General features: G+C 35.6%; 1 protein-coding gene across 2 annotated transcripts in view; it reads right to left on the bottom strand.

The window, feature by feature from the left end:
• YAP1 (Yes1 associated transcriptional regulator) overlaps positions 1 to 26,481 on the bottom strand; it is a 166,226-nt gene that overhangs the window by 83,621 nt on the left and 56,124 nt on the right. For both annotated transcript variants that reach the window (XM_074216553.1, XM_074216554.1), the window contains exon 3: positions 11,780 to 11,895. In XM_074216553.1, coding sequence (XP_074072654.1) covers positions 11,780 to 11,895 — 116 coding nt within the window. The remainder of the gene's footprint in view (positions 1 to 11,779; positions 11,896 to 26,481) is intronic.

Raw genomic sequence — 26,481 nt, 5'->3', positions numbered from 1 at the left:
GATTGAAGGAACTGAACCAGGGGGGAAATTGTGCCACAGCAGTGGAAGGCATTAGGAGAAGAAATAGCTGGGTTGCTCTAAGGCCAAGGAGATTCAAGAAGGCCATCAGCCACAAAAGGCATCTATGTAGGAGCAGAAAACTCTAGCTAAAATCACCAGGTTTTTTTTTTTTTAGCTGTATCTTCAAGGACTGAGGAAAATTTTGTTTTGTTTTGTTTTGTTTTAGGTTTTTGTAAGTCAATGAGGTTAAGTGGCTTGCCCAAGGCCACACAACTAGGTTATTAAATGTCTGAGGCCGGATTTGAACTCAGGTACTCCTGACTCCAGGGCAGGTGCTCTATCCACTGTGCCACCTAGCCACCCCCTGAGGCAAGTTTTAAGAAGACAAACTTGTAATTGTGACCAGGAGAAAGGAATAAAAGTGTTCAAATATCAGTAGATAACTATGAATCGTACTATCATCATAATCTTATGAACATTTTATTGGAACATGGAAAGGGTAAATTTTTAGTGTTACATCAAAAAAAACCCTCTGGTTTTAGGTTCTACAGTCATCCCCAAACCAGATAAGGCCACTTGACTCAGTTTCTTTCTATACCTCAAGGTTTTCTCTAGTTTTCTATTAGGTGACTGTTCTGGAGACTAGGTCTTATCCCCTCTTGCCAGGATATCACCCTCTCCCAAAAAGACTTCTTAAGTAAGGCTTATACACATCAACTTCAACTGGATTCATTTATCACCTCTCATGCAGATGGTTCTTAGATTTATATATTCAGTCCCAAGTCTCACTCCTGAGTGATGGTTCCATATCAACTGCTTTTTGAACATCTCAAATTAGTTATGTTCTTAAAAAAAAAAAAACTCCTCTTTCCCCATAACAGTCCCTCTTCCCAACTTTCCAATTACTGTGGAGGAAACCAACATCCTCTCAAGTCACACTAAGTCAAAACCTTGTGTCATCCTAGACTAGTCACCAAATATACCAGAACTTTATCAGTTTATAAATTTCATTTTTAATACTTTCACAGAATCTCACACAGGAGTGTTCTAACCACCTGCAAGAGTTAACTATTAATGTTCAGTCAGCAGTTCTACAATCCCAGAAATCAGCAATTCTACAGATCAGGGCTTGATTTACTGTTTTGTTGATTTTTTCTAGACTTAAGAAAGTATGAAAGTACTTAAGGGTTTGTGCATACATTCCCCCACCCCCACGCGACAGTGCTGTAGTTAAACATTTAACAGTATATACCCTTGTGTTTCTCTATAAACATTGCTTGATTTCAGCAAAATTAAGTAGAAAATTCAGGGAATGAAAACCTCTAGTCTGGTGCCTGACTGCAGGCTAACAACAAAAAGAACTGTGATTTATATAGTTATCTAAGATTTGTAGCATTCTTTGTATCCATTATTTCATTTGAGCTTCACAATATTCTTTTTCCCCTTCTTTCCATTCATACAACCATCTTCCTAGTAAACGTCTCACTTAGACTATTACAAGAGTCTTAGAAGTGATGTTTACCTGCCTCGAGTTTCTCTGCATTCTAATCCACACTCCACTCAACTTGCCAAAGCAATTTTATTAAAGCCCATCTAAAATCATGCCACCCCATTTCTCTGCCCTAAATCAATATAAATTCCAATGGCTCCCTCCACTAAATCACCTCCAGAATCAAGTGCAAAAATCCTTTGTTTGGATTTTGGAGTCCTTCCTATCTTTCCAATTTCCTTATACTTTCCTCCTTTCCACAATCCAGTCCCAATGGTCTACCCACAATAAGTCATATATGATACTTGTGTCTCTCAAATCTGTGCTATTCTTCCTCTTAACTTCCCTGTTTTTCTTCAAAGTTCAGGTCCAATCTCACTGTCTGAAAGAAATCTTTTCTCACTATTAGTGCCTTCTCTTCTCAGCTTCACCCAACATCTCTCCTGAGTATACATTGTCCTATCTACTTATTTGCAGGTTTTCTCTCATTAGAATAGGAACTTCCTGAGGGCAGAGACCAGATTTTTGCCTTTGTCTCAGGCCTGCCAGTCTGATTAGGTGCCCGTCTTTAGGTAACAAAAGTTCCTGAATGCCAACAATGTCTAAGATAGTCTCAAATATAACTTCAGATTCCTTCCCCCCTTCCTCCCCACCCATATTTGAAAAGTAAAACATTCCACTGTACAATTTGCCTGTTTGTGAAGCAGAAACTCGAGTTTCTTCATTTTCTGGACATACTTTTTGTTTCCATTTCACCCTGTTGGTTTTCTTTGTCTCCATGTCTCTCTTTCCCCATTGGACTTCAGGATTTGACAGTTCTTCCAGTAGAGGCACAGACCGGGTTCCAGGCTAACATAGCTCTTTCATCATTTCTTTTTCTGAGCCCGTCCACCCCTGATGACTCTTGTTCCATAGCAGTGACAGATACTGCACTGTCTTCCCTGATTTGCACCACTCAGCAGACTGACAGAGCTTTTTCCTCAGAAAAGGTGCAGTTTCAGCTTTTCCTTTCAGGGACATGTCCCAGAAATCCTATGCTTGTTTTCATAAAGAGGAGAACTAACCCTAATTCAGAAGAAAAACTTGGAAAGGACCATCTTTCATACCTGCTAGCTCTAATTCTAATAGCTCCACTCAATTATTTCCTGTTTCTCTATCCTTTCCTCCTCCAAATCTTAAAAGTGTAATATAAATATGAGTTATCACTGGGCATAGTGTAGTAGTATATACCTGTAATATACTCCTACTAGGGAGACTCAAGCTGGTGGATCACTTGAGGTTGGGAGTGAACTGCTGAGGGCTGTGCCAATGGAGTATATGCAATGACTAATATCAATAATGTGGGCCTCAGGAAACAGGCAACCACCAAGGTCACCTAAGCAGAAAAGAACTGGTCCAGGTCAAAAAATGGAGCAAATCAAAGCTCCAATGCTTATTAGTAATGGGAATCAGCTCATGAATGATTGCTGTCTTCTAGTCTTGGCGAGAAAGGAAAACCTCTCATCATTATCATTATTTTAAAGATGTGAAAATGTAGTCATTTTTCCTCCCAACTTCGGCTTTCAGAAACATCCCCTCTTCTTCTATAACTTGAATGAGCTATGATGAGTAATTAACTGATAGCACAAACTATAAATGTATTCTTATCCTTCACACCCTTCTCTCCACATCTTCCCACAAATCTCTTCTTGTGTGGATATTAGTGGAACATGTCAACTTGTCCATCACTTGCCTCTTGCTCTTGATATAAGACAAGCACATTTCCTCTTCCAGTTGTACATCTCTCTAATAAGCAAGACCCTTTATTCACCATCTATGCAATTTCTCAGTTTTATGTTGCACTGTAAGCAGGTTCATCATATACATATCAATTTCCTTTGATAGATCATTAATTTAATTATTCCAAGACTACACAGTTCATGATTCAAAACTGAGAAGATGGCATTTAAAAAGGTGAAACTGTTTCAGAAAGAAGTTTGAAGCCACTAAAATTGCACTGTATAAACTAAATGGAACAGTCAATGTTGGAGGAACTGTACAAAGGCAGACATATTAATATACTGTTGGTAGAGCTGTGAACTGATCCAACCATTCTGTAAAACAATTTGGAATTGTACAAGAACATGACTAAAATGTGCATATTCTTTAATCAAGGATCTCACTGCTAGTTTCATATCTGTTTTTTTTATGTTTGTTTGTTTGGTTTTTTGGCAAGGCAGTGGGGTTAAGTGGCTTGCCTAAGGTCACACAGCTAGATAATTATTAAGTGTCTGAGGCCACATTTGAACTCAGGTACTCCTGACTCCAGGGCCGGTGCTCTATCCACTGCGCCACCTAGCTGCCCCCACGTAATCACCCTAGTTTCATATTTTGAAGATGTCAAAAAAAGAGAATGAAATATTTATAGTAGCACTTTTTGTCAGAGCAAAAAATTAGATATTGAGTTATATGATTATTGATTGCTGAATGGCTAATATAATTGAATATAACTTCACTGTAGTGGCTATGGAGAACACAAAGCATGAGAAGACACGAATTCAAAGTGAAGTAAGTAAAATAAGTAAAATCAGGAAGCTAATGCCTAGATTTAGAAAAACTCGTCTTCCTGAGTTCAAATCTGGCTTCAGATACTTCCTAGCAGTGTGACCCTAGGCAGTCACTTAAGCCTGATTGTCTCAGTTTCCTCTATAAAATGAACTAGAGAAGGAAATAAACCATTACATTGTTTCTGCCAAGAAAAACCAAAGAGTTGATCGTGATTGAAATAACTGAACATCAATAAATTTTTTTGGTAGAAGTAAAGAACTATTGGTGTGGAACATTTCACATACTGTCAGAGTCAACTGATGTGCCTTAGTTTGGCTAAGCTTTTCTACTCTGTTAAAAAAATTTATTACAAGGGATGGCACTCTGGGTAAGTGGGAGGCAGGGATATCACTGGGGAAAAAAAGGAACTATGAAAACAAAATACAGCAATATTACTTAAAAGCACTATCCAATTTCATTAAGGCAACCCTAATCTATTTCCTTTTCAATTTTTTTTTTTTGCTGGTAATAACACATTTATTGAAGTACCCTGATGTATGACTGGGAGGTGTTTTTTCACTTTTCCAATGATTGCATTAGGTCTTAAACATTTAAAATGCCAGAAACTAAACCTCTAGTTCACTGTGACACAGGTAAACAGAAACGGTACCACATAGAAAATAGTATACTCTTATGACCAGTTACATCCTTTGGTATGGTTTTCAATAAGGACTACATATTCTGTAAAGTCAAAGAACCTAAAAGAACACACCAAAATTTATAAGATCTCACATGTCCTTTCTGATTAAGACTGGTAAGTTTAGATTTAATATTCATCATACATTAGGAACTCAATGCAAACTTTGGAGACATTAGCTTTTTACATATTTTAGAGGGTGTAAAAGGCCAATTTTCATCTCTTTTTTTTTAGGTTTTTGCAAGGCAAATGGGGTTAAGTGGCTTGCCCAAGGCCACACAGCTAGGTAATTATTAAGTGTCTGAGACCGGATTTGAACCCAGGTACTCCTGACTCCAAGGCTGGTGCTTTATCCACTACGCCACCTAGCCACCCCCTAAAAGGCCAATTTTCAAAAGACTAGTATGGACAATTAGCTCAGCCCAGATTTAAGCAGGAAGAAGCGATTCAGCTGGATAACATTTGGGAAATCATGCAATACTTTCAATGATTCCTAACTATTTGGTGGCTGCCAAAATTCACATTTTTAGCATCAATATTTTCTACTGATGCTATATGCCTGTAGATTATTAAACAGACTTGGAAGAATCAAAATGATAACAAAATCGAAAGAGTAATGGAAAGATACACAATAAGTTTAAGCAAGTTGCACCATACTGTCAACAATGACTTTCCCATGAGAAATAGTATAAAAAAATCAGTGAAGACATGGACAGTGGGCCAGTCAATTCTTTTTTTTTTATGTTACTTCATTTTTTTATTTTTTCAATTATATGCAAAAATAATTTTCAACTTTCATTTTTGTTTTTTTTTATGTTTCCACATTTTTCTACCTCTCTTCCTAACCTCCCCTTTCCCCTTACAGTGAGTAGTCTGATATAAGGTTATATATATGTACAATATTGTTTAACATATTTAACATATTTCCATCATGTTGTGAAAGAAGAATCAGAACTACAGAGGAAAAACTCATGAGAAAAACCATGAAACTCTTGTTCTGCATTCAGACTCCATAGTTTTTCTCTGCATATGGATGGCATTTTCCATAACAGTTCTTTTAGAACTGTCCTTGAATACTGAATTGCTGAGAGGAGCTAAATGTTGCTATTAATGTGTATAATATTCTCCTGGTTCTACTCATTTCACTCTCTATCAGTTCTTGCAAGTCTTTTCAGGTTTTTCTAAATTCCAACTGCTTGTGATTTTTACAGAACGATGTATTCCATAACATTCATGACACAACTTGTTTAACCATATCCCAATTGATGGGCATCCCTGCATCCCTTCAATTTCCAATTCTTTGCCACTACAAAAAGAGGTGCTATAAATATTTTGTACATATGGGTCTTTTCCCCTTTTTTATGATCTCTTTTCCCTTTCAATTCTTGAACCAGTTCATTATCCATCTCCAGTGTCTGTCTAAGACATAAGTCATATTAGTACAACTCCAATGGCTATTTCATTGTATATCATAATCAAAACAAGCAAGATCTTCCATTTGATGGTTTTTGAAAAAGCTTTTGTGTAGAGTTAAGGTCAAACATTTTTGAGTGAATTTTGGATCACTCAAAGAGTGGGTGGTCCAAATCAAAAAGAGGTAAGACATATATAAGGAGAATCAGGAAAAGAAAGTCCATGCAAGTTTGAGGAGAGAGATGAAGACAGGGATGAATTTTCCATTACTGATGGATGGGCTTCAAACAGAAGCCAAATTGAGTTCTTGTCAGTAATACTGTAGAGAGGATTTCTTGTTCAGGCACGGTTGAAGTGTGTTTCAATCTGTTTTTCTGAGACTAAGAGGTCTTTTAAAAAATTAATTTTAATTCAGTTATCTGAATTTCAATTCAAAGCCACCCTTTGGCTCTAAAAGCTCCTAAGTAGTTTATTATTATTATTATTATTATTATTATTATTACTACTTTTTTCTTTTTTTTAAAATTTTATTTATTTAAGGCAATGGGGTTAAATGATTTGCCCAAGGTCACATAAGCTAAGCAAGTTTTAAGTGTCTGAGGCCAGATTTGAATTCAGGCCCTCCTGATTCCAGGGCAGCTGCTATATCACACTGTGCTACCTAGCTACCTCTAGAACTTTTATCTCACATGTAAAAATTTCTTTTAGTTGGGTTGTGACTTTATAGCCATTATACTAAATAGGTCACCAACTCAAAGCACCTTCCTTACTGTTAAATGAGTTTTTGCAACAATTGTCATAAAATGTTAATTAAATTTTCTTCATGTGTTATCATGTACAATATATGATGCAGCTCTATACTCATCTAGTAGTTTTCAAATTGTGATTTATTATTTAAAATTTTCTTTTTTGTGTGTGTGTTAGTCATAGGTCCTCCAAATTAACTCTTAACCCCGTTCCCCCAATCCTCAGTTTGTTATGTAACTAAGTAAAGTGTTTTAGTAAGAAAATGTTGAAACATTTACTTGATCATACTTCATCCCTGATTACTAGATGCTTCAGAATCAACAATTATTTTTCAGGTAAAATCTTTCATTGCTTCATTTCACTATAACTACAACCTGATGCTTCAATATTTTGAAGGATCCGTGAACCCACGGATATTGATTTTGCTTCCAACAGCACACAAAATCACACGTCCAAACCTGTCCATCTTATATGAACCTTGTCTGTTCAGTCAGAGCCCTGGTACTTGCAATTTATAGCTTCAAGGTGGGCTCCATCTGGAGAACAGAATTTTAAAAATAGCAACTGCAGAAGACTTGCCTGTACCATAAGAACTTGCTGGCTATTATTAACAATTAACTTTGTCTGATCCCCTTCTCCAATACACTGGGTGACTCCATACTGGAGAAGCAATTTGCAGAAGGCACCTTCAAACCAGAATTCTAATTAGAACTTTGGGGCTACTTTCCCCATACCTTGCCCTACAGCTAACAAATTCCTATTGTATGCTCCCCTAGTCCCTGGGTGGAGAAGCAAAACAAAACATCTCTCCCTGCTAATACTGCCCCCATTCTCATCCCTACTCCACCTTTGCCTATAGCCTCTAGCACCCAATTCTATTAATAAACTTCCCCTTTATCCTAGATATCTCACTCTTACATTCCTTCCTCCTTCTGGTAATCATAGAAACTTAAATTTCCTTTAAATATAACTACGCCCCTGAAACTGTGTCCGAAGCTTGCCAGTTCTCCCACCACACAGCCCCAACACAAAAGACAAGGAAGGTCACTTGGCATTCTTATCGCTCCCTACAGCTACCTCCAGATCTTCTCTGCTGCCGTGTCTCAAACATTTACAATCTCATAATCTCTTCATTCTTTCCACTTATATCACCTGTCCAAAGTCCTATAACCATAATCTAATGAGCTCCAGGAATATATGACTCCCTTCCTTAAAAATCTTCAATAAACATGGAAACATGTTTAACGTGAGAACGTGAGTATACATGTATAACCTGTATCGGATTGTTTGCTGACTGGAAGGGGGGGGGTAGGGAGAAAAATTGAAACTCAAAATTTTACAAAAATGAATGTTGATAACTATTTTTACATGTAATTAGAAAACAATTATTAAGATTAAAAAAATCTCCAGTCACTACCTAACTGCTTCTAGGATAAGATATAAACTCCTCTGTATAGAACTTAAACATCTTCTCAGTTGGATTCTGACCTTTCCTTCGAGCTATATTAATATTTCTATATGTTATCCATTTTAATATTTTGATCAAATTGAACAACTGTTACTCAAACTTGACATTCCATCTTCCATCATTTCTTTACATCTACATAAGCTGCTAAACTAATTCTTATTCAGCAATAACTTCCAAATCATTATCTTACTTAATGACTCAGCTCAAATGCCCCCTCCTTTGGTCAATCTTCCCAGATACTTCCTCCCAAGTTAAAATTGTTTTTACTCTCCTGAAATTTTCTTAGAGCATTTTATCTGCCTCTCTCTCTTCCTATCATTCACTACCTTGTATTTTACTGACCTGTGTAATGTCATTATTTCCACACTGCACCCCAAGTAGAGTGTCTGCTCCCTGAGGACAGATACATTATTTTTAAGACTACATTTTAAACATCTACCTCGATGTTTGTACATGGCAGGGTTTTTCCCACCAAATGTCTATTGATTGAATGACAGTTCATTTCTATAAACTGATGTACTCACATAAGCAGTCATTTTGCTCTTATGAAGAAGGATTGAAAATCTTTTAATGAGGCCAAAATTAAATCAGAGGCTTTTCTTTTTATATTACCCAAGGAGTGCTAACTATTGAAACAAAGAAACTTTTCATTACAGGTAGGTTCATTATGGCATGGCTCAGACTTAAGAGTAATGTTCAAGGGGCAACTCTACTTGTCTACTCCTGCCATTAACACAGAAGATGGGAAAATTAAAACTTGCCCTCAAAACATTCATTTGGAAGATGTTAAAAAAATCAATCATACATTTCATAAAGCAGTAAATAAAGGACATTTCAATTTCACCTATACCACATGCTAAAAGCATGCTTAAAACACTTAGCCCAAAGGGAAACAATCAGAAATAGTTTGATAGATATTTTGATTTTAAACACAAGACTGACTCCAAACTATTCATACTCATAAGAATACTGTAAAATCCAAGGGAGAATGGGAAAGTGCAACAATAAGAACACTTTAAATGCCAGAAAATTTTGGTTTCCAATACATGCATTTATTTGATGATAAGGTAAAGGCTTAAAAACTTCCAATGAGTAGAGACACTAGAGTATCCAACTTTAAAACCTGATTTAGGGCACCAAAATTACTTTGTACAGGTTCTATTGACAAATTACAGAAAAAACCAGGGACTATTCTGGGTATATGAGAGAACTTAAACATATATATCTTGACTTTGGTACTCCTTTTTCAGGAAATGCTTCCCTTGGCAATACAACTTGATATATATTACTAAGCATCTGTGGCTCTACTTGCCACACTTCTAGTTAATAGCTACAGACAAAAAAAATGTAGTGTGTAAAAGAAATCTTTGCTGTTCTAATGATTCACTTGTAGTGAGATGGTCACAAAACTCACAGGTAAGCAGCACTGAGAGAAGGAACAATCAGAATACCGTCAGCACAGGAGAATGAAGCCAAGTAACTTAGGGAAAAGATAGACTGCCTAACACATGGTATTCACCAACTCAAAGAAGGACATTTTCCTGCAATTTGTCATACAATAAAAGGGAATAGAATGTGCAATAGGGGAGAGAACATTAGATTCTCATGGATTCAAATGCTAACTCTACTATTTACTTCGTGTATGTCCACAGGTCATCTCCTTCTCAAGGTCTCAATTTTCTCTTAAGTAAAACACGAGGACAGGACTAGATGTTCATTGAGCTGTCTTTCAGTTTTAATCTAGGATTCTATGCTGCTAGGACATTCTATCATAAACAGAGACAGGTGTGGTTACCTTTGTTTAATATCATAGATTGCCTGCAATATAAATTACAATTCCAAAACAGATGTGAGAACAATCATTGGGACATACTTTGCTTTTTTGGAAGGTTGGTTTTGTGTTGTATGGATGTGGTGGTTCTTTGTTTTTGTTGTGTTGTGTTTTTGGTGTCCCTAAGTCTTCTGTATTAGTTGAAATCTTTCTGGTATTAAATGAATTTTCTATTTTCAGTGTTAAAAGAATGGACAAAATGTTTCTCAAATTCTTTAACATTTCACCTTAAATAAAAGTTTAAAGCTTTTTAAATAAAATTAAATGGTAATAATTGTTAACATAAATATGCCCAAACCCAGCATTCAACAACATTTTTTCTACAGAATTTTAATACTATTGAAGATTTTTAGATTTTTTTAAAGAAAATATAATGAGGGGGCGGCTAGGTGGCACAGTAGATAGAGCACTGGCCCTGGAGTCAGGAGTACCTGAGCTCAAATCCGGCCTCAGACACATAATAATTACCTAGCTGTGTGGCCTTGGGCAAGCCACTTAACCCCATTGCCTTGCAAAAACTAAAAATAAACAAATAAATAAATAACACACACACACACACACACACACATACACACACACATGAAATAAAAGATTATAATCTATAACTTAATTTAAAATTGACAAAGGATGTTTTCCATCCTGTATCTTGTTTACTTTATGGGTGGTCTGGAAAGATCCTAATGGTGTGACCAAAAGCACCGACAAAAAGTAAAAAGTCATACAAAAAAGAGCAACTCATTTAGGGCTCTAATTCTGCAAGTCACAACAGTTTACAAAAAGAAAGAGCACAAGAAATTTATTCATGTATTCAGAAAACTCTGGGATTGTGCCTGTCTGCCTCTACACCCAAAGAGCAGTATTAGGAGAAACAGGCAATGGAAACTCAGGCAGAAACTACTCGAGTATTACAAAGTTCTACAGTTCTTAATTTAGTTACCAATTAATTTTGAGGGTTGGACCTGGGACATGTACAACACACATGTACCCAGAGGAAAGAAGCATTTCTATTGCCCTCTAGTGATTCTTAGGGTGGAATGAATTTCTGGATGGTCAGGAGAAATACCTTTGCTTTCTATCCAAAACACTAAAGGAAGTGGAAGACTTCAGTATAAGGTCTCGAACTCAAAGAGAGAAAAAGAGGAATTGAAGAACCATGAACCACTCTGAGTTGGATTTTGAGACACTAGTTTTTGGTAGAGTGTTTATTTTGTTTTGCTTTTTTGAAGTAACCATATTGGAATTATTTGCTTTAAATAGCTAAGCTAGTTTATGGTGCCTTATAAACAATTAAGCAGGGTTTTGAAATAAAATAATGACTTTATAATCAAGGGGTCTCTTTTGCCCATAGTTGGAATCAAATTGCAATATGCAATCACTGTTCTAATTTCTTTTTTTGGGGGGGGAGTGGGAGGGTGGCCTATTCTATAGTGAAAGTGGTATCATTTAGTTAAATGCTCGAACCTTCAATAATTTGACGATTCAATGTTTTTAAATGTAAGAGAATATATGAAATAAATTTACATCTTCAACTCAATGGAGAACTATTATTTTTAAAAACAAGAAGTTTGAAAATGGTGATTGATGTACTCTTAATTTCATTTGACTTACCCGAGGCTGAATTCATTATATTTTGTTGGACTGGTGGACTGGTGGGAGCTGTAACATTCATCTGGGAAAGCATTGCCTTCCTGGGGTCCTGCCATGTTGTCGTCTGATCAATGTGACTAAGACAAAACAAACTAGAGTTAGATAAGAATATTTCATGTTTTCATAACAATGATTTCTTTTCTCAAAAACAGGAAGGAAATGAATAAAATGTCCAAAATTAATCCTTAAAAAGAACAGATCCTTTGCACTTTGCTCCTTCCACTACATAGGTCTGGCATCAACCAATTAATTAATTAATTTGCAAGTTCTATTCCTGAAAGGCATGGAAATTTTACAACCCATTAATAACCCAGAAGAGGAGCACTGTGTTACAGTAGTCAGAAGGCTGACCACAATCAGAATCAAATCCTGGCTCTAATAAATAGTATCTGCGGCCCCGGTAAAGGAATTTAAACTTTTGGTGCCCTAATGAAAGTCTTTAAGACTTTAAGTTCTACATAAAAAAAAAAAGACTTTAAGTTCTAAATGAGCTACAAATATGCATGAGTAGAAGAAATTTCCACACCAAGCATTACTGTTACTGATGAAATCACAGGTTAGGATTATGATGATACAATAGTATTTTAAAGAAAAATACTTATTTTTACAAGAGTTAAGAATACTGAAAACAAACTTAAGGTTCACATAAGGAACAAAATTTTACACTCTTGAATGTAAACAAATACCATTATAAAACTACATACTTTAAAAACCAATTGGAAACAATAAAAATAGAAAAATAAGGTTAGTGAAAAATCAGTTAATCTAATCATCAGAATGCCTACTATTTAGATAATTTAATCAATTATATATTTTTTATTTTTCAAGGTAATGAGGTTAAGGAACTTGCTCAAAGTTACACAGCTAGGTAATTATAAAATCTGAAGCCAAAATTGAACTCAGGTATTCCTGACTCCAGGGATTGGTGCTTTATCTACTCCACCACCTAGCTGCTCCCAATTTAATCAGTTATTAAAAAGTTAGAATCAGTGAGAAATTTTTTCCATGTCAAATAAAACTAGTTTTCATTTTTCTCAAGGAAATATACTGAGCTTAGAAAACATTATAAAACTATTTTCTTCAACAAATAAATCTTAAATTTCAACTCTATAATATGCTCATCATTCAATTTTTATGAAATACCATTATAAAAGAAATGAAATTTAACTTAATGGTGATGTTTTTTCTCTTGATCTCCTTTATTCATTAGTAGGAAAAGGGACTTTTTGGTGAAGCAAAGAATTACAAAGTGAATTCTCACCATAGGAGGAATAGCTGAATGAAGTTACTGATATGATTATAATAGAATATTACTGCTCTGAAAGAAATAGCAAAACATATGGATTCAAAGACATCTGGGAAAAGGCTCATATAAACCAATTAAGACTAAATGAAAAGAATGAGTATATGACAAAAAACATGGAAAGGAAAAGAACTCTGGAAAAATTTAAGCATTCTAATCAATATGGCATTCAAAGATAACTATCAGTACTTTTTTTTTATTTGCTTGAATCATAAAAGAAGTATTTTAAGGAGGGGGGAGGGAGAAGGAGAAAGTGGGGACAATAATAATAGTGATGCCAGAAAGGAATGTCAAAGAAACCTTTTGTAAAAATACATAAAAGGTCTATATCCCAAAGACATAAAAAAAGTAAAAAGAAAAAGAACCTATTTCTACAAAAATACTTATAGCAGTTCTTTTTATGGTGACTAAGAACTGGAAATCAAAGGAATGCCACCCATCAATTGATGTAGCATTTATATAGCAGTGTAGAAAAACTTTGAAAGACTTTCATGAACTGATGCATAGTGAATTAAACTGAACCAAGAAAACATTATACACAGGTAGAGTAATATTATTTGATGAAGAATTGTGAATGCTCAATTACTCAGCAATAAAATGACCCCAGACAATCCCAAAAGATTTATGATGAAGCATCCAGAGAAAGAACTGACATTGTTTGAATTTAGACTTAAGCATGCAAGTTTTCACTTTTATTCTTTTTCTTTTATTTGAGGCTTCTGGTACAAAATGACTAATATGGAAATGCTTTATATGATTGCACATGTATAACCTATATCCGACTGCTTACTGTCTCGGGGGGGGGGGGGAGATGAAGAGAGAATTCTGTATTCAAAACTTTAAAAACCCAATGTTTAAAAAACTGTTTTAACATATAACTGGAGGGAAATAATGTGTGTGAAATAAAATACACAGAAGGGACTAGAATGAAGCATAGAGACACAACACAGACAAGTTTGAGTACAAACATGTTAAATTTATTATACCCTTAAGAAAACTAAATGTAATTCAGTTTCAAATTCTTTGAATTCTGAAATGCTCATTTTAGTTCAACCCTGCTTAGGGGTTAATAATAACAATAAAAATATCATAGTATGGAGTTTGAGATCAAAGGGTTATAGATCTTCTATTAACTAGCAAATCATTTAATTTCTCTTGTTCTCAGTTTCCTCATCTTTAAAATGTGAGAGCTGGATGATGACCTCTGAGGTTCATTCAAGAGCTAACTATAAACTTATGATCCAATTGAACTTCTATGCTTTTTTTAATGTGTTTTTTTTCTTGGCAAGGCAATGGGGTCGTGACTTGCCCTTCAAGGCCACACAGCTAGGTAATTAAGTGTCTGAGGCTGAATTTGAACTCGGGTCCTCCTGACTCCACGGCCAGTGCTCTATTCATTGCACTGCCTAGCTGCCCCACTTCTATGATTTTTAAAGCAGGGACTGGCAATCTACAGCAGAGAGTCAAATTCTACTGCTTTTGTATAAACTATAAGTTAAAAATGGTTTTTACATTTTAAAGTGCATTTTAAAAATGTAAAAACCATCTTTAGCTGAGTTGGCAAAAAGAGATGGTAGATTGACTCAAGACCTCTGCTTTACTGAGACAGTAGATAAGATAAGAAAGTTAAAGTAAATGTTTGTCTGAAATTTGATATATGTTCTAGCTTTTGGAGAAAGGCACTCGCATGCAGGTACTGGGAGTCAAAAGTTCTAGATTTGAATCCTGGTTCTGTTACTACCTGAAGAAAAAAAATCACACTACCTTTTTGGGCTTTAAGTTTCATCTGCAAATTGAAGAGTTTAGATTAATTGATTTTTAAGGTTCTATATCCTAATTATGTCTTTAGTTTTATTAAGTATAAAAAACTTAATTACTTTTGAGAACTGACTAAAACTTTCATAAACTGCATGTAGTAATATACTGAGGCATTACTTAAATTTGTAACTTGGACATTTTTTAAATTGAGAAATCATCTAAAATACAAATAAAATTTTAAATTGGCAAACAAAAACTTCAGCTCTGGTTCTTACCACATACTGGACATAATTTTTAGTTGCAATCTGGTGAACTCTATGGGGCTGATGCCATTTCAGTATTACTAAAACAGAACTGAGAAACATCCATTCAAAATACTTATTGATAGGGGGCAAGGAGATATTAGCCTCCAGGTCAAGGGTTAATGTGCTTGGTGTGGGGAATGAGAGGAAAGGGAAAATGAAGGATTGATGCTCCTAACTGCTCCCTGCCCTGTCTCCAGGACTAGCTCATTGATCAAGGAAGATCACATTAGCAGATGAATCTTAGTGTCGAATAGAAAATATTACTTATTTGGAGTGAAAATAAACTGCCCTTCAGGTTAGTCTCCAAGCAGCTGGCTTAGTACTTCCTCTCATTTCTAGATAAGTTAAATGCAGCTGATCTTCAAATGAAACCTTTTAGAGTTTATCAAATAGCCTAGGCTAAAGCAGAGGTAAAACAATTAATCCACACATTATTAATGGACTACTATGTGGGGGGGCGGGGCAGAGGCTTCTGAGGCTCCAGTGAAGGAAAGAGGTGATGCTATTAGAAGAATGAATTGACTTTAGTGTAAAGATAATGAATTTTGCCTTAGACACACTGAATGTAAAATTCAGAAGGAATCCAAATGGAGATGATTGACAAATAGCTATAAATACAGAATCAGAAAAATGGCTATAAAAGTAAAGCTGAGTGACAGTCTGCTGGTAACTGGAGTTGGAGATCTCTGAGGAACAGTCTATGGAGAGAAAGGAAAAGAATCGTGGGAATTACTCAAATATAGGACATGGAAAAGATAAGGAAAACCAGCAAAGACAAAATGATGTTGAGGAGTAGAAAGAGTTCACACTGTCACAGAAATCAAGAGAAGTGAAAACAAATAAGGTTAAGGTGCTAGGAGCGGAAGAAAGGAGCAAAGAAAAGACCATTAGATTCATTCATTCCTTTACCTTCAAGAGAGATATTTCAGAAGAGCAATGGAAAGAAGTCATACTGCAAGAAGATGTGGATGGCAGAGTATTTAGCAATACTAAATAAAACAGGAGAGTGAAATGTTAACAAATTTATAGAAAGAAGAAATGTAAGTCTGAGTATAGACAGAAAGGAAAGGAATTCCTTGCATCCTGGGAATTGGCAACAGAAAAAGTGAAGAAGAGGGGAGGGATAAGGAAGGTGTTCAATGAACTACATCTTCTGAGCAGGAGAAAAAGTCAGGTTCAAGATTTATGTATTACTTCAAAAGTTGAAAGCACTTGGAAAATCCAGTGCTTAGCCATCTTCTGTCTTCCGATCTAAATCACAATGCCAAATAAATTCAAATTGTTCTTCAAAAAGCTATCTTTTGAAGGTCTGCAATGATAGAATCTGATGGCCCTTTTCATTTCCCCTTGCTTGACTTTCCCATAGATTTTGAAACTCTGAGCTTTTCTAAGCACCCAAATTTTGCCATTATCTTTCACAAGCTCCCACAAGTGACAGATCAATGAAGGTTATATACAAGCCTCTGTTTTGCAAACACCATGTTGACCATTCCTCATTGCTTCCTGAAGCCACAATAGCTCTCAGGTAGATGACCACCTTCCAGGTAAAGGATCAGCCTATTGAGAAGTCAGGCAAAACTTCTGCCAGCAATGATTAAGAAAGAGACTGTGGTTGTCAAAGGATGATCTATTTCTTTTTCCTTTATAGAGAGGAACAATTAAGGTATCCTTGATCTCCTGGGGGATTAATCTCCTTTGGTCATATAACCTACAAAATTTCAGTCAGCTTTTGTATAAACAGTGGGTTCCCAGTCATGTAAATCTCAGCAGGAATGGAATCATCAATAAGTTTTATCACACAAGAGGAACCTAGTGGCATTCAAAATCTCTTCTCCAATTATAAATTTATCTGGAGAAGGATTGACTTCAATCTGAGATATAAAGTCACTAGCTTCAGCACTGATTGAGGATACTATGAAGTGATCAATCCATCTCTCAAGGATCATGTATTTATCTCTAATCAATGTGGCTCCATCTGCACTGAGATGTCTTTGGTCTATAAATAGCTTTCAAGGCATCATAGAAGCTCCTTTGGATTGTTACTCAGACTAAAATGGAATTTCATCTTCTTACTGAGTCAAGAATCTTGCATCTTTCTAAGCTTTTGCTTACATTTGATTTTTGATGGAGTTAAACACTGTCTTCTTGAAGACAGATGAACTATCCTGATAGTTCTTTACAAATCTAAAATGATTTTGTTTCTTTCCTAGATTCTAGACAAAATTTTAATCTAGAGGACAGAGGAAACTGGTGACTGCTGGGTAATCCACGAAGCTATTTCAGATACATTTATTGGAATTTTAAATTTCCTACAGAAAGTCAAAATGTTTTATGAGAGAAGTATATATTCTCTCACACATATACACATAGACACATAGCTGCTAAGATTTACTCATAGGAAGACCACGTCAAACTATAAATAAGTGGATCAAGACCAACACAAAAATAAGATTACAGATTAAGAAATAGATGAAATATTTAAAATAGTAAATATACAGAATAAGAGTTTTTACATGATTCCATGAATATTAAACAGTGGAATCTGTCTTATCTTCTACCTAATGCCATCCCCATAGTAGATGACCTTAAGGCAAAAAAGGAACAAGAAGGAAGTGTACAAGTTCCTAAAGATATAAAGATTATCCTCTTCTCATCTTAGAAGGAGATAACAGATTTATGACCTAGAGAAAATCTATGACCTCATTCTAGAACAAATAGAGTTGAGAAAGAAAGAACATGTCAGGTTTCCTACTAATAACTATATGATTTAACATTTATTGCACTTTATATTCAAAGACAACTATTGCTCATAGAGGTATTATCTAGGTGTGGTTAAAACTATAACCTATAGTATTTCCACATTCAACCAGTGTAAAGAATGTTCTTAACACAGTAGTTATACATCTCTTCAACAATTGCAATTTAACAAAGTTTTTTTTTGAAACTCTATTCAGACTTAGGTTCCATAGAATATAATCTTACCTCACACTGGCTTCATGATGTCATGAAATTTGATTTTATATCCAAGTAAACAAGTGTGAATAGCAAAATTATGGTTAAAGTCTTCAAGAGAGTCACTATCAGATTAGTTGTGATTGCTTGTGTATATATATATATATATATTTCTTTTCTCAATCTTATTGGGTATATTAAAGCCATTTTCTATGATAAAGAACTTTAATCCACAAAGAGTTTGGGAGCATCACTCTCTAATGTAAAACTGAAAGCTTTCTGAAACTTACAGCTCAGACTTAAAATCCTCAGGACTTCCTAAGTTCCTGAAGATCTGAAGGGCAGTCCTACTTCTACATCATAAAGTATGTTGTAATACAAACTAGGGAAGGCAAAAATCTCAGTCCCCAACTACATACTAATTAGATGCTCTAAAAAAACAATGTAGAAACTTACTATTTTTTGTAAAAGGCCCATGGGGCAACTAGGTTGCACAGTAGATAGAGAACACCAGACCTGGGGTATGAAAGATCTGAGTTCAAATTTGACCTCAGACACTTACTAAACTTAGTGATCCCATGCAAATCACTTAACCCTAATTGCCTCAGTTTCTTCATCAGTAAAATGAACTGGAGAAGGAAATGGCAAACCACTCCAGTATCTTTAGCAAGAAAACCCCAAATAGAATCATGAAAGGTTAGATGCGACTGCACAACAACAATAAAGTATTAAAAGGTTTCTAACAGATTACACCATCCACACCTTAGTGTGCCAAAAGCTTTTTTTTGGCAAGGCAATGAGGTTAAGTGGCTTACCCAAGGCCACACAGCCAGGTAATTATTAAGTGTCTGAGGCTGGATTTGAACTCAGGTACCCCTGACTCCACTGTGCCACCTAGCCGCCCCCTGCCAAAAGCTTTTTACAAATATCTCATTTATGCCTAAAAACACTGAGAAAGGTGTCATTGTTAGTCCCATATTACACTTTAGGAAACTGAAGCAAAAGAGGGTTAAATGATTTGCTCAGGGTAATATAGCTAGTAAAAGTCTCAGGCTGGATTTGAACTCAAATCTTCCTGATTCTAGGCCCAGCACTTGATCCACTGGTATACTAGTTGCCCACAACAGAGGAGTCTGTTCTATTAATTAAAACAAATAGCTGTAAAGAGAATTTGTAAAAGACATACAAAGATGGAACATAATAGAACTATGGAAAGACAGGCATCTAAATATAATATTGGTAGATTTGCAAAATTGTTTGACTATTCTGGCAAACAACTTGGAATTCTTCAAAGAAAGTGACTCAAAAGTTCATACCTTTTGCTTGGAGCCCTACTACAAGGCAAATAACCCAAGGAAGAGAAAAGAAAGATCCTGCTTATTATAAAAAACATTCATAGTTGCATTTCTTGTAGTAACAAAGAACCAGAAACAAAGTACATATTCATAAAGTGGAAAATGATTAAATAAATTTTGGGATGCGACTATAATGGAATGTTGCAACCCCATAAGAAAACAACAGACATGGAAAAATTCAGAAGCCTGGAAAGTTATATGAACTGATTCTGAGTGAAGTAAGGAGAATGAGGAAAATAACAGAGGACTGATGCAGTTTGGGGCTCAGGTGATAACTAGAGTTTGAATAGAGAAAGAATTTCACAAAAATTCATGACTCAGGGTAATAAGGGACAGATAAATTTTATTTCACAGGTGCAAGATGATTGCCTGCAGACTCCATCCTTGGAGGATAAGCTTATCTGCTAGAGATTGAATCCACAGGAGTAAATCTGGGGTTTATACAGGGGTTGGGGAATAGCCTAAGTGCTGGGAAAGGCATAGAGGTAAACACAGGGGTAGTGTAAAGGATTATGTCAGGATGTTCAGGAGGTAAAAAAGACTTATTAGGAAACAAAGAGCTAATAGTTTGTCAATCATGTTGGAATTCTGCCTCTGTTTCCTTAACCTTGTAGAATTTTCTGGGCAGCGTGTCTCTATCTAGTTGGCAGAGACAGGATATGCAGATGGCCGTTATCAATTCAAGGTTTGGTAAAGGGAGGCAGTTTCTCAGAAGATAGGAATTTCTCATGGCGGGGGGTGAGACAAAATTTTTCTATCATCTACTCACATTTTTCATGTCTATTGTTTGTATAGTTTCATAATACAGTCTATTATAGAAAGGCACAGAATTGAACCTTTTGCTTTCTGCCTATCATTTCCACGGCACTAGGATGACTATAGACACCTTAAACTCAATATATCCAAACCAGAACTCATTATCTTTTCCCCTAAACACTCCATGTCCCTACCTTCCATATAACTGAGAGCAGCTCCATTTTCTGTCCCTGGGTTCATAACCTAGGAACTCTCCTGGATTCTTCAATGTCACCCTCTCCATCTAAGCTGTTGCTAAGACCTGATGATTTCACCTTTGTTAACATCTTGTGAATGAATATGCCTCCTCTTCTGACATTACTGCCAATCTAGTGCAGGTCCTTATCACCTAACTCCTGGTCCGGCGGGTCTGCCAGCTTCAAGTCTCTTCCTACTCCAATTAATCCTCCATTCAGTCACTAAATGATTTTGCAAAAGTACAGGTCCAATCATGTCACCCCCTCCGATCAATAAACTCAAGACTTCCTATTGTCTCCAGAGGCAAATCAAAAGATTCTGGTTTGGCATTCAACCATAACCAACCTCCCTCCAACCTTCCCATTCTTTTTAGACTGTATGCCCCAACATGTACTCTTCAATCCAGTGACACTGGTCTCCTAGTAGATCACAAACAAAAACATACCATTTCTCTACTTTTGAGTATTATCTCTGACTGTCCCACTTGCCTGCAATGTTCTGACTCCACTCTAACTAACCTGACCTCTCTGGCTTACCTTAAATTAAAAATCTCAGGAATCCTTCTCCAATCTCCCTCTTAATTCTAGTGTCTTCTCTCTTAATGATTTCCTATTTGTCCTGTATATAGCTTTTTATTTGCTTGCATGACATCACCTCAATTAGATTATAAGCTCTTTAAGAGAGTAAGGGATGCCTTTTGTCACTTTTTGCATAACCACTGTGCTTAAGCAAATAGTAGGAGTTAAGAAATGTTTATGAATTCATTAACTGATGCAACATAAATTGAAAGAAGAACAAAATCAAACCAAATGCTGTACAATTACAATGCTCAATCTTGACTCAAAAAAAAGATATAAGAAAAATGCCATTCCCTTATTTGCAGTGATAAATGTGAAAGGTGTAAATGTATATAAATATATGTGGGTACACACACATGGTTTATTATTGATTAGCTTTGGTAACTGTACCTTTTTTCTTATTCTAGTAATTACATACAGCCTTCTGGGGAAGGAGATAAGTATATATTTGGTACGTAAAACAAAAGATAGCAATTAAATGTAAGTATATGGGTGTGTGAACATTATCAACCTATAGCTACATATCATCAGAATAATAAGGTGATTCTGAGTTTTCAAAGGTTATTCCAATAGTGTACAAGCTTACTAATCTACTAACCAGGAAATCTATATTGACCTGGTAACATTCTGACCCTTGTATTTCAAGGTCCATGACAGTTAAATATGGAGAGACTCAACATCAGAAGGTTGAAGACTAGTTGTTAAATTCTTTGGTCAGTTTGACTCATGAAACAGATAAAAATATAAAACCAACTTTTAACCCTTTGCTGCCATACTCCACTGCTATAATGATGATGACACACCAGTGGTTGCTAAGCATCATCCTATTCTTGAGTATAAATATCAATTTAAATATTTCTAACCTAATTAGAAGGCTGACCAGGAGACAAGGAACGAGTTAATACACCATGGGGAACAACCATGATAAATGATAAATGAAACTAGTTGACAAATAAAAGTTTAAATTTAATGAAATGAAAATAAAAGAATCACAATAACACTATACACAACTTACAGTAATATAAACAAAAACAACATAACTAATATTGGTTGCAGTGGACAAACTGTCAACCACCTTTCCTTGCTTTGGACAGAAAAGAAGAATAAGGAGTGCAGCTACAGCTGTAGAATGTTGCATATGCTGTAATATACTGTCTCTGCATTCCTTATTTTTTATTTGATTACTTTTCTATGTGACAAGGGACAGAGTCATTTTAAAATCAATAATCTGTGTACAATCAGATCAAAAGTTAAAATAAATACTAAATTAGAATGAATAATGATGAGATGATGATGTGACCAGGTAGTATAGCCAAAATCTAATCTATTATTTTAAAAATGTGAAATGGATAAAAGCTGAGGATAAATGGTTACTTCTCTAAGAAATGGTGATAATCCAAATGAAATCCACCACAAGGCAGTCAAATGAATCCAGAAACCACCTCAGAGAGCATAGATGATCTTGTGAAAAAGGAGGGGAAAGGCAGCCAAGAGCAATACCAGCTTTGTTCACAAAATATTATGGTAGTCAACTCGAAGTAAACCTACAGAAAGCTTATTGCCATGAGACTTAATAAAAATCAGATCACCCTGAACATATCAATAAATAATTAGGCTAGAAAAAATGGTATATAAATGAGTTGGCATTTCTCTGTTATCAACGGTAGTGGAACTTTCATATTTGGACACAAAAGAGAAAGGGGAAAGCTACTTCAGAAAATGAAGGAGAGAAACCGGCTAGTGCAGACATGTATAGGATGACCCTAAAAGTCTTAGGGTAACGCCATATAAAAACATGTATCTGATAGAAGACAATTTTAAAGGCATTTAGAGAAAAGAAAGGGATATTCAAAAAGAATGGAAGAAGTTATAAATGACAGTATTATCCAAAAAAAAATTAAATGAGAAAACAGCAAGTTACAAACCAGATATACATGCTTTTTATAAATTTTTTTGTGAAAGTGGTCTATACATACAATCACTTTTTTTTCTTTTTTTCAGATTTTTGCAAGGCAAATGGGGTTAAGTGGCTTGCCCAAGGCCACAAAGCTAGGTAATTATTAAGTGTCTGAGGCCAGATTTGAACCCAGGTCCTCCTGACTCCAAGGCCGTTGCTCCATCCACTGCACCACCTAGCCGTCCCCATACAATCCTTCTTAATAATCACAAAAGAGTCTATGAAATCAGAGAGATAACTTTTTCAATCACTGTCTGATTATCAGTATTGTGGGAAGATGTACTATGCATATTTTAAGGATTCCCTTTAGACAAACCTTCCCATTTGTGGATGATTTTGCTTATTGTAAAGCTTAAGAACATGTTAGGGACTTCTCATGAGATACTTGGTCACTCAAGAGATTAACCTAGCAACCCACATGTTATGTGACTTAAGTAATGTATTCACTTGGCATATTCTTAAATGACAATATAGAAGCAGATTGTCAAGTTAGCCCATTAGTAAATCTAGCTTGGATGGGTACTACAAATAAGACAACTTAAAAAAGTCTATATTAGATCTATATGACTGAATCACATTTGGGAAACATCTTAGATCTCAATGATCCCATCACTGAATAATGTAAAAATCTACTTTTGAATGTGATCATTCTCCTGGCAGTGATATATAGCTACAAATCATAACCCCAAAAGAACCAAAATGGCAGTTATCTAAAGGGCAATGGAAAGACATATGGCAGGTATAAGAAAGTCACAATATATTGCCCATAATGACTGACATGTGAAAAGTAGCGGAAAAGCATTACTAAGGATATGACAGGAAAAGGCAGAATAGTCATTAAGTGAGAATAAGTGAACACAGGCAGTTCTAATGTGGTATGGCTAGTTTTTTCTCTCCATTCATTTCTCTACCTATTTCAGGTCTATTTTTACCTCTCTCCCTTAAGTGACTGAAACAGTCACTTTATTTTGCTACAACCAATCTCTCTCATCATCTTTTTTTTTTGGGGGGGGGCGCAAGGTAATGTGGTTAAGCGACTTATCCAAGGTCACACAGCTAGGCAATTATTAAGTATCTAAGGTCAAATTTGAACTAGGGTCCTCTTGACTCCAGGGCTGGTGCTCTATCCACTGTACCACCTGGCTGTCCCCCATCTCTCCCATCATCAACACAACCTCCAAAAGATACCAACTTGATTCTTCTAAAACACAGATCTAATCTTATCACCTTACTCAAAATTCTTTAGTGATTCCCTTTTGCCTCCAGGATAAGTAAAAAAAATCTTAATTCTGGCCCTGAAGCTGCTCATAATTTTACTCACTTATCTTTCAGTTTCATTTCACATTGTTCCTCTTCATGTTTTCTCTATGCTAGTCAAACTGATCTGCTAAGTAGTTCCATCTCTTGGCTCCTAGACTGTCTGATCCTGTCTGAAAATCCATTTCTTTCTTATGTAACACTCAAGGTCTTTCCTGATTATTCCATTATCAACACTCTCTCCAAATTGTTCAGTATCACTCTGAATCAAGGTGATGTTTTATTTTCCCAGGGAGATATAAGCTCTCTGAGGACAGGGAGTTTCTCATTTTTGTCTTTTTATTTCTGACAGCTAGCACAGTACCTTGCAGAGAGTAGGTAACTTTGTTGAAATGAACTATTAACTATTAGGCAAGAGGTTGGTTTTCATAATATTAGGTGAATTTAGGGCTCTAGATGATCTACATCAGGGAAGAGAGAACACAAACAAAATAATGCATCTATCAAAATATGAATCCATCAAGGTTTCCATAGTCAAGTAGAACCAGATTTTTTCCAAGTCTATGATATGCAAAAATGTTAACACAAAAATGTGTTCTGTGAAATTCCATCGATTTACATTAGAGATGACACATAACTATTCCAGGCAAGGAGTTTTCAAGAGTATATAGCTGTAGAAAGATTTTTCGCTTTTGAAGCCAGAAGAACTAGGTTCAAGTTCTTTCTGTCAGTATTTCCTAGCTGTGTGACCTTGGGCAATTCCCATCACTTCTCTGTGCCTTAGTTTCCTCATCTGTAAAATGAAGCGGTTGAGATGGATGAACTCTATTAAGATCCTTTCTATCTCCAACAATCTGTGATTTCTCTATACAAAGGAACTCTTCACTGGATCACCAATGATTTGTTGCACAAGAATATATATTTATTATAAAAGAGTCAACTTTTGCACCAATAACTCTAAGGCTGAGACATGCCTCTTCTCTGAGATTTGATGTTTAAGAAAGAAAAGACAACACTGATGGAAAAGAAGAAATGAACCAAACAAGAAAATGGTATGGGAGAAGTTGATATATCTTAAATTAATGGTCAATCTACAAGTTTACCATCTTCAATGGATGATCAAGCCATGTTTGCAAGAGATTCCAGGCAAAAACTTTTACTAGGTGAACAAAACTGATTCTATATTAGTGTCTATACAATATTTCCTAAATAATTTTGTGAGGTGCCATTTGAGACTCATAAGTCAAATCAGGTCAGCAGCATTTATTAAGCTTGTACCATGTCCCAGGCACTATGCTAGGCTATTAGAATACAAAGAAAAATAAAAACAGTCCAAGCTCTTAAGGAGCTCAGTCTAATGAGACAGACAACATGCAAACAACTAAGTGCAGATAATGTATTTACAGGATTAATTAGAAATAATCTCAGAGGGAATGTAATAGCATTAAAGGGGACCAGGAAAGGCTTCTTGTAAGTGGGATTACTGTTGTTCAATTGTGTCCCACTCTTTGTGAACCTATATATGAGGATTTCTTGGCAAAGATACTGGAGTAGTTTGCCAAATGCCTGAGGTTGATTTGATTTCAGGTGTTCCTGACTCCAGGCCAGATCAGGGCAGCCATGATGGTGAAGTCTTGGCCATCATACCAGAACTGTCCTGGTTTAAGGAATTGCTGATATTTAGTCTAGAGAAGACTTAAGAGTGAATATAATATTTGTACTCAAATATTTGAGAGGCTATGACAGAGAAGAATTAGAATTGTTTTTCCTTGGACCCAGAGGCTAGCAGGGACAACAGGAGAAGAACTCTGAAAAATGGCAAAGTTAGGCTACATAAGAAATAAATTGAAAGAGTTTACCTGGGGAGGTACTAGGTTTTTCCTTATTGGTGATTTTTAAACAGAAATTGGATAACTAATTTGCTTGGCATTCAGGAAAAGGGATTCTTTATCATATGAATATTACAGTGGAAGGCCTCTGGGTTCCTTATAACTCTCTGATTCTAGCAGTGATATGAGAAAAATAATTATTAAGTCTTTCAAAAAAAACCCCAAAGTACTATTTTGAAATATAAATGATTCCAAACTGTGCTTATATTACAAAAAGTTTTTAAAATTTTCTTTCAAAGTAGTACTTCCCTATCACGAAAATGATTTGAAAGTAATGCTGCAAATAAATATTTGATGTTATGTGACTGAGTTACCT

Source organism: Macrotis lagotis, chromosome 1 (assembly GCF_037893015.1).
Source record: "Macrotis lagotis isolate mMagLag1 chromosome 1, bilby.v1.9.chrom.fasta, whole genome shotgun sequence".
Classification (NCBI taxonomy): domain Eukaryota; kingdom Metazoa; phylum Chordata; class Mammalia; order Peramelemorphia; family Peramelidae; genus Macrotis; species Macrotis lagotis.
The sequence above is the reverse complement of the archived record's forward strand: the minus strand, read 5'-3'. Positions and strand labels throughout refer to the sequence as shown.